The following is an 8846-nucleotide window of genomic DNA, read 5'->3' as shown; positions in this document are numbered from 1 at the left end:
AACCCTAACAATTCTATGATTCTATGATTTTTTTCCATTGTTCAAGAATGAGATTTCTGTTTGACTCTTTTATTGATCAGTGTTCTAATTTGTGCTGACTATTAATAGGAACTGAATTTAGCCTCAAGTTAGTACCCTGCTTTTTTGTTTCAAGGGAAACAACAGTGATGTTAAATGGATCAGAAACTCAGGCAGGAACAGAAAGTGGTTTGGATTACATCTAGAGTGGAATTGTTGCAGTACTAGTGATGCCACTGCTCTTCAAAGTCCTTCTGCTTAGGTACTTATGTGTAAGGACATGGGCGTGGGAAGAATTAAGGTACCCAGTCAGAAATGGTCAGGAAGAGCAGAAATTCCTCTCTTTAAATACAAACAAAGTGCCTGATTGACACTGGAGGGAGGCATCTACCCTGGCCCCAAGGGATTCCCTGCTGTGCTGTGAACCAACCTGCTGGAACTGACATTTTGAAAGCTGGCCCAGTTTTCCCTGTGGAAAAAAACCCTTCCACTATCACCAACATAGAGTCACTTAGTTTGGAAAAGACCTTTAAGGTCTTTGTGGGCAGGGCACAGGTACACAAAACCTGTTGCAGGGTCCCTGGTCTAGAGCAGGGGTCTTGAATTCTTATCTCCAGCATCAAAGTTTGACTAACAGATTTAGCTTCTTTTTCATGACATTCATAAGGAGCAGGAGCCTAAATGTGACTCCCTGGCACTGCAAGCCATCACCACTGGGATACACAGCCAACCTGTCTTTCCATCTGCCTTGTTGGAAAATTGTGTTGTAGCTTTGACAGTTCAGAAATATCCTAGAGCTTAACTACTTCTACAGACTGTAGCCATTTAGTTTTAGCTATGTTGTCTGGGGACACAGGGAAGACAGGGTTTGTACACAGAGATAAGACCTTCTGTGTAGAATAGCTGGTATAAGTTGAAGGAATGTAGAAAGCTACCAGGCAGGCCTTGCTTACATTTTTGGATTGCATTGGATGGTGTAAATAAAATGTTATTTGGAAAGCTCGCCTTGCCCATAAAGACTGTGGGCATAAGCTGAGCAATGGCCTCATAAACAGGGTTTATTCTTGGATTTAGGAATGTGGATGAATAGGCTCTGACTCCTGTGTTGAATCTAACCTGTTGGGATGCCACAGCCCCACTTGTCGTACATGATGCCATACCATCAAAGCATTGCCATGGGATGGCTTTTTATCACACGTTACCTAGCAGAGGTCTAAGCAAGTATTTAGGTTTTCTTCTCAGCTGTGCCTGTGAATGAATGATGTAATTCAAACCCTAGCTATTTATTACAACTTAGATTGCAGAAATATGTTAGACACTGCAGTTCTTAATAGAAGTAGTTTTGCTGACAGTGACTCTCTTCTTTTTCCATGAGTTCAAAAGTTTACTGGTACCACTTATTAAAGCAAGCTGTATGCTTATTCTCCAAGTAACGCTGTTCTTGATGTTTCACACTAGTTGAGGTGAATCATTGCTAGTGAATTTAAATACACAGAACCCTGACCACAGTGATTGTAGGACTCTGGTTAACAGTATACTTAGTTTTCCAAAATGGTGAGATGAAATTTATCAAAGACAACAAACTAACTCGTGCTTGGCAAAATATGTGAGGGTTTTTCTAAAGATTGTTGCATTTTTATTACATCATACTAGCAGGAGTTGGAAATACTCCAGGCTGCTCTAACACTTTAAATGTTCCTGAGCTTTTATGTTCTCTAAATAAATGTGCCACATTAATACAAATGATGTTTTGTAAATTCAGACCTGGTGTAATCAGATAGTTCCGCATATTTCCTCAGAGATATTGTTGAGAAGTAGAAAAAGCAGGGAAAATGTTTTCTATCTACTTATTTCTGCAGACAGCTGTTTTGGGCTTTCTGCCTTTCGAATTCCAATCCTTAAGTCTGGGTTAAGTGGTGCACGTCTCCTTCCTGGAGTTACAGTGAAATGGGAATGCTTTGGCTCAGCAGTCATTAGCTTGGGCACTGTTTATGGTGGGTGTGCACCAGAGGGACTGGTGTCTCTTACACGTCTCGGTTGTAACTTATAGTATTACCACAACAGTTCCTCAGCATCTTAAACCTATTACCTGATATTTGGGGAGTTTTTTCCTACCTGTATTTATTTTCGAGGTATTTTTGTTTTGGCCTTACAAATCCCCTCTAGGCCACTGAATCTTATAGTAATGAAGTCATGGAAAGTGTTTCAAAATAAACTGCATTATCCTATGATCCCATATACCTGTTCAGCTCCTTCTGATGCTGTTAAAGCTCCAGAAAAGGGAACTTTGTGAAGCCAAAGGCATTACCAGAAACCTTTATTATCTGAGCAAATTAGTCATAGCTTCTCACACTGGATGCCAAACAGGCTGGCTGGTATGAGTGCTGGCTTTTCCAAGCTGAGGAGGGTTGCTCTGGAGCAAGGAAATAGAAAAGACTTGATATGACCTTGCTTTGCTTATTCAGTGGGTAGTCCTCCTGAAAGCTTTGTAAATAACGTGATCAGGATGTGATCCCAAAGTAGCACTTTTTATTTTTCTTTTTTTAATTAAGGAGTGTTTTTAAAGCACTGTGTAAGGCTTAGCGCTTTTGCAGGCATCTCAACCATGCATTTGTATCTATAGAAAATATACCTATAGATACGTTTGGTTTTTCTTAACTGAAAGGTGGCTTAGAAAAATTCCAACAGATAAAGTATATGATTCATGGACCAGTCAAAGACTGGACTCTTCTGTCCTATTGCTGCTTGTACAAATACTTAAAAATGTTTCAAAAGCAGTGGTTTAGAGCAAAGCCATTTATACTTCGCCCATGTGATACACAATTCCTTGAATGGGCTGGAGTACAATTAGTCTTTGGCAAAACTGAAAACTGTGTGACATTTTTCCTTCATTTTTTTTCCTAAGTAAGTAAGTGTATTATCTTTTCAGCAATCTCTGGGTTTTGTTGGAAATATTTGCTCCAGATGAAGTATTGTAGTAATTTGTAGTTTGCTTCCAACTTGGACAATACCATTTTAGTCTTCAGGTGGGGAGAACAAACCTTGGCCCCCTGAAATAAGTTAACCCTAGGTTCTACATTTGTTCTTAGTAGGAACTATGTATTCTGAAAAAGCTAAAGCGAGTAACTGTAGTAGGAAGGGGAAAATGCCCTTGTGTTTTTAAATCATCTTTGCAATCACCAGCATAATGCTGAAAGGCTATCAATCAATCAAATAACTGGTGTTTTCAGGCTAGCATAGATTGGTGACTGAAGAAATTGGTCTTTGAGTGTCACTTTCTGACCTCAGTGGCCTCTTAAGGGTTTTGCTGATTTCTGCTGTAAACAGTGAGCTGCTGGAACTTTTGAAGTAGCTTAATTTTGAGACAGATGAAGTCTTTCTTCAAAGGGACAAACTTTGATATTCCTAAAGGGAAGGTACACAAGCCCCAAGTCCTTCATTGATTTCACTGATATGGCACCACGGGACACTATGTATGAAGTATTTTCACTGCTGAAGTGAACAGAGTGATCACTGGTGCTGAATTCCTGTTATGGAAAAGGTGTACAGTTGGGCTGCAGCTGCCTGCAGGCCAGGAGCTTGTGCCAGTAGTCAGGGTGGGAGCAGGTCCTAAATGTAATCCTTTGCCTTCCATGGATCAGTGCTTTCCTTGTTAAAAGGGTTACTCAGCATCTGCTGAGAGAAGAACATGATTCTCTTCAAGCCTTATCAGTGGCTGAAACACAGAGTACTGTAAGATGCACTGCCAGCATATTTGGTATTTTAAGATAAATATAGTCCTTCCTTAAAGATCAAATTCTGATATTGAAATATTATGTCTTACTGTAACCTGTTTATTCTTGTGTTGTTCTGGAAACTGAATCCTAGTGCTCATGTTTCATACTGAACACTGCTTTGGGAAGTTGTCATCTCCCTTTTCCAGAAGGTAGCATTTGAGATGGTCAGTTTATACCCCTGGCTTGTGGCCCTTACAGCTGCAGGCATTGCCATGAGCCCACCCTTGTAGCCAAATGAAACTTGTACTTTCCTTCTGTGCTCACGGACCTGCCACGTGTAAGGGTGGATGTTAGAATAGAGACTGGTTTAAAAACTTGCTGCTATATTTGGAAACCTGATAGGGGTCATGTTAATTGTGCCTTTCATCACTGTTTCTTCTGTGTGCCAGAGTTGTCCATGCGTATTTGAAGTAGTCACAAAAATAAACCTGTTCTCAAGTTCTTTCATGAAAGGAAGGGACAGTTTCATATATAGAGACAGCTGTTGCTTTACCATTGCAATACTACAGTGATCCGTACATTCACCCAATCCCAAGGCAAGGTATTCCAATATTATTCTTCAACAAAACTGCTTTTTGGTGTCACTTAAAACCCTCATAATGTAGAGCTTATGCCAGTATGTGCAAAATAGCTGCAGTAAGAGTTATGCTAAATAGACTTGATGCAGTTAAGCTACAGAGATGTACAAGTAACTTGGTTTTAGGAATGTACTGCAAAAGTATTTGAACAAATTGCTAACATGTTTACTGTTGTAAATATTTTAATAAAAAAAAAGGACACTTCAAACTTTTTTACACAATTATCTACAATAAAGAGAAATTTACAACCATTTACAAAATGCTCTTTTCTTTACTGTCAAGACAGCCAAGATAAACCAAAATAAACATTAGATGCATGAAGTCCTGGGTTTATTTCACTCTGTACTTATAGAAGGAACAAAGCATTTTGGTGAAGTTCCATCCACACGCCAAGGAGATCAAGTAGAGCAGGATGAGAAGGGCGAATGGATACAAAAGAATAGCTGTGTTCTTCAAAAAGGGCAACGCTGAAACAGAAACAGGAAAGTGCTTCATGTAGAACGGCTGTGGGGGAAGACAGCGAGAAAAACCAGCGCCACTCTGCCTGATTTCTGCTGTCGTCTCTGCCCTACGAGTCCTACCACCATCATAGGTCAGAGAGTACTTGAGGTAACTGGGAGAGGTAACACCCTGGGAAATGTTTTGTCTTAAACTCACTACAGAGTTTTTATACAATGCAAATGATTTGGATTTACAGAGGAACTGCAAAAACAAGTTGTTGTGCTACAGGGCTAATACAGGGCTTGTATGGCAAGGAATATAATTTTTCAGTTAAGATGTCCACACAGCTGGACACAGGGATTGGTAAATTTCTATCTTTCACTATGAAGACAGAACTACTTCAACACCCAGCTGAGTCTCTGCTTTACAAATTAATAGGCTGAAATCATGCTCTTGTTTTTAGTCAAATAGAAAAGAAGTTGCCGTTACTCACCACTGTATCCTAGGAATGTCACATAGATGTAGTAGCCAATTGCAATCAGCCATAATGTATTCCCAACAAAATACCCAATGACAGAATCGGATATGATGACATCTGGAAGAGACCACTGCTCTCAGCTGTTGTGACACAGCATGATTCTGAAGCAGAGTACCCAAAATATTCTACTTACAGTTGATGAAAAACAGCTGGATAAAATGCAAAACGACTAGAAGTGGATAGAAAGCGTTCAGATGCACATCAAAAGCATATCCCCACTCCACATCATAGTCTCTGTTCTGCTGCTTCACCAAGTACTTATTAGAAATGAACCTACATGAGAAGACAATTGAGAACGTTGTTAATGTGCCCATAGAGCTGACCAACAAAGCATTGGTTTAAGACAATAAGCCACATGTGACCCTTGCTCTACCCTGATGAAGTTTCCACTATCTAGGAGAAAATATGCAAGGATTATGCAGGTCAGACTATTGCCAAAATCTTTTTGTTAAAACTGTAATTATGCCCCTTGCATTCAAGAGGCAGCTGAGACACATTCCTGGTAACACAGAAACAAAGCTTTGTTTTAAACCAATCAGTGCTACAACTTATTGCCGCAGTCACAAGTTCTTTGGGTTGCACGCAGGAGGTGACTTCGGAGAAGTGCCCGTACATGATCGGCACGCCTCCTGCAGAGGTGGTTTAACTCATCCTCACAGAACTGGTCTGCTGCAAGCACAGAAAAAGGGCAGGGACAGCACACTTAAGGTGAGCCCATTCTTCTTGAAGACAAGTGCTAACAGAATGAGCGCTGCCTGGTGTGACAGGCTGAGGAACAAGATTCAAGACCTTGTTTTCTCCAGCTGAAGTTCTGCTGACATCAGAAAACTTATTCTATTTATAAGAGGAACAAGAAGTCACTACATGCTCAGAAATAAGAACTTAAGAGACCAGGGCTTTTGTGGTAGCTTCCTCTGATGTATTTTCTATGCCAAGGGCAGGGTCACAAGGAGGCAGAGCCTGGGTGCAAGGTGGAGAAAGACAAGAAGGGGTTCAGACTCAGTAGGAACAGGGGGAGCTTTTGGAAAGAAGGTGATCCTGCACTGAAAGAAGGGACTTGAACCAAGCTGAAGCCAGGTGATGGCTAGCGAGGCCTGCAGGAAGCTGACTAAGGGACAGAGGAGAACCAGCAGATGCTGAAAGTCTTTCTGGTTCAGGAGACTGCATCCAGAGTCATGAATCACTGGAGGATTCAAGGAAGAATTAGTTTGTGCTCTTCCCCAATTTATGAGTTCCTGGGCCAGACAGCAGAGTAGGTCAGAGGGACCTTTTATCTGTCAGCTTCAGTTCTGGTATGTGCATCATCCTGAATTTTGCAGTTACAAATGGGAGTTCCTGAGATCATTGTTTTGAAAGGAATACCCTTTTTCCCACTGGCATTGGTTTAAGATGTCAGCTCTGTTCCTGAGAACTTCTTTATATCCCTATGTTCTTGGTAAAATAAGAATGTTTTCTTTGTTCCCCTCTCCTTGCTACAGCACAGAAACAGTGACTCCCCACTGTTTCATGGTTCCCTTACAGGTGTGGGACACACCTATGATGTGCTTAGGCCCAGATTATAAACTTACTCCCTATGGCTCTCCCCTTCTTTAAGTCTCTGGACATTCCAGGCTAAAACCAGCAGCGACCAGCAAACATGCACAAAATAGAACCAATATTGCTTGTAGTGGAAATAGCTAAAATCATCAGAAAGAAGCAAGAGCCAATTATGTACTGCCCTACTTAAACATAGTCATCCTCAGGCTTACATTACCTAAGCTTTTCAACTAAAATAAGGAATACACTAATATTGGTTTTGATCACCATACTCTTGATTTGGCATTACTGCTGAAGAATAACCAGCACAAGAAGAAAGAAAACAAGTTGAAATGTTCACCACAATACAGACTTTCTGAGCATTCATCTCTTGCAGGAAATAATAGTAAAGAAAAAGAGATATCCTCTTTCAAAGCAACATTTTGAAACAATTACCATGACAGCACAAAACCTATATTCAATACATACTTTATAATGTTGCCCCAGAGAATCAAGTGTCATGCAGACAGCAGAGGACAACCCGTGTCTGATTAGCAATCCTGAACTCTGTTTCAGCCTTTGCTACTTACCACATCAGAGTTGCAATCAGGAGGCCAACACCTACGCAATCGATGAATACAACCCAAAGTAGCAGCTTTATTGTTTCAAAAAACCCCATGTCCAGCACAAATCCAAATCCTACAGTAGACACTGAAAGGAGAATGAGGTTTTTAAAGTTAGCGGTGGAAAAGAAAGCATGTGATCTTAAACCAGTATGTCTATTTGAGTATACTCTTACAAAATGTCAAGCTTCCTTCTTATTTTTCTTCCCGAGATTTTCAATCCAACAACTCATTTTTTTTTCCCACCGAAAACTAAGCATAAGGGTGTTTATTCAAAATATAATTCCCTTCACAAATTGGAGAACACTTATCTGTACTTGGGCTTATCAGTGTAACAGCAAATTCTATTGCTCTACCCAAACTCTGTTTTAAAAAAGCCACACAACACTACGATAGAATATACTTCTGTTTATAAAAGCTCCAAACCATGTGTGTGGTGATAGTTCAGAGTTAACAGTTTTGGTATTACTAACAGCAATGTGCTAGGTAACAGAAGACGACTAGGATAAAACTCACTATATTTGCAGGTCAGTCTAAAAACTACACAAAAGGCTTTGTTCCCAGCTTAATTCTGCGATACGCAGCATCTCACTAGGGTCTTTACTGTAAAGACAGTGTTTTATCTGTAATGTTCAGATAAACCAAATGTTAGTATTTTTTAAGTAAAGCACTGCTGTATGGCATGGCATTTTATTACTGTCTGTAAAGTTACAAGGAACTACATAGTTTGAAATGCAATAGGAAATGAGTTGCAATAGAATAATTCAAGACTAATAGTATTAATTGCCTCCTCCATTTCCAAATTCCCGCTTCAACTTCCAAATAGTTAGGTCACTTTCTGCTATTCAACTTTGACTAAAAGATAAGATAATCCATACAGATTGGTCCTTTTGTGTGTGTATTATTAGAAGGGTCAGGAATGTCCATCCCAAAACTTTCCCTCCCTCCCTTTTATGCAACTCCCTTGCACTCACCACAGAGCCAGATACTGAGAAGTACTAAGAAAGCGGGATCATCTCTTGCCCATTGGTCCTTTGTCTGTTTTCTGTAGTGGAAGTTCCTATAAACCCTCTGTGGTGAAGTAAACAGGTAAAGCATCTGCCAAAGAGCAAACTCGAAGTCCATCTGTCGGAAGTGGAAGAGCCTCCGCAAGTACTTGTAGCGCTTCGCTCCCGCTGTGTGCCTCGCGGCATCCCTGGGGCTCAGCACACCATTGCCCTGGCTCCGGGAACTAACTGAAGTGGTCGGCAGCATTTCGCTGAAGAAGGAATTTCAAAAGATGCATTCGGCTTAGAAACGAGGACTAAACCCGCAACCAGGCCGCTCAGGCCACGCAAGTTACAAACGCTACACATTA

At 40.6% G+C, this 8846-nt stretch overlaps 1 protein-coding gene across 1 annotated transcript; it reads right to left on the bottom strand.

Annotated features, from left to right (window-relative positions):
* Window positions 1-4534: 4534 nt before the first annotated feature.
* Window positions 4535-8743, bottom strand: UNC50 (unc-50 homolog (C. elegans)). The gene is made up of 5 exons (XM_010015715.1): window positions 8464-8743; window positions 7457-7577; window positions 5485-5624; window positions 5307-5408; window positions 4535-4839 (listed from the first exon to the last, which is right to left on the bottom strand). The coding sequence occupies exons 1-5, from the start codon at window positions 8741-8743 to the stop codon at window positions 4703-4705; spliced, it is 780 nt and encodes a 259-aa protein (XP_010014017.1). The 3' UTR covers window positions 4535-4702.
* Window positions 8744-8846: the final 103 nt, after the last annotated feature.

The sequence above is a fragment of the Nestor notabilis genome, unplaced genomic scaffold, assembly GCF_000696875.1.
Source record: "Nestor notabilis isolate BGI_N333 unplaced genomic scaffold, ASM69687v1 scaffold30845, whole genome shotgun sequence".
Lineage (NCBI taxonomy): Eukaryota > Metazoa > Chordata > Aves > Psittaciformes > Psittacidae > Nestor > Nestor notabilis.
This window is presented reverse-complemented; position numbering and strand designations above follow the sequence as displayed.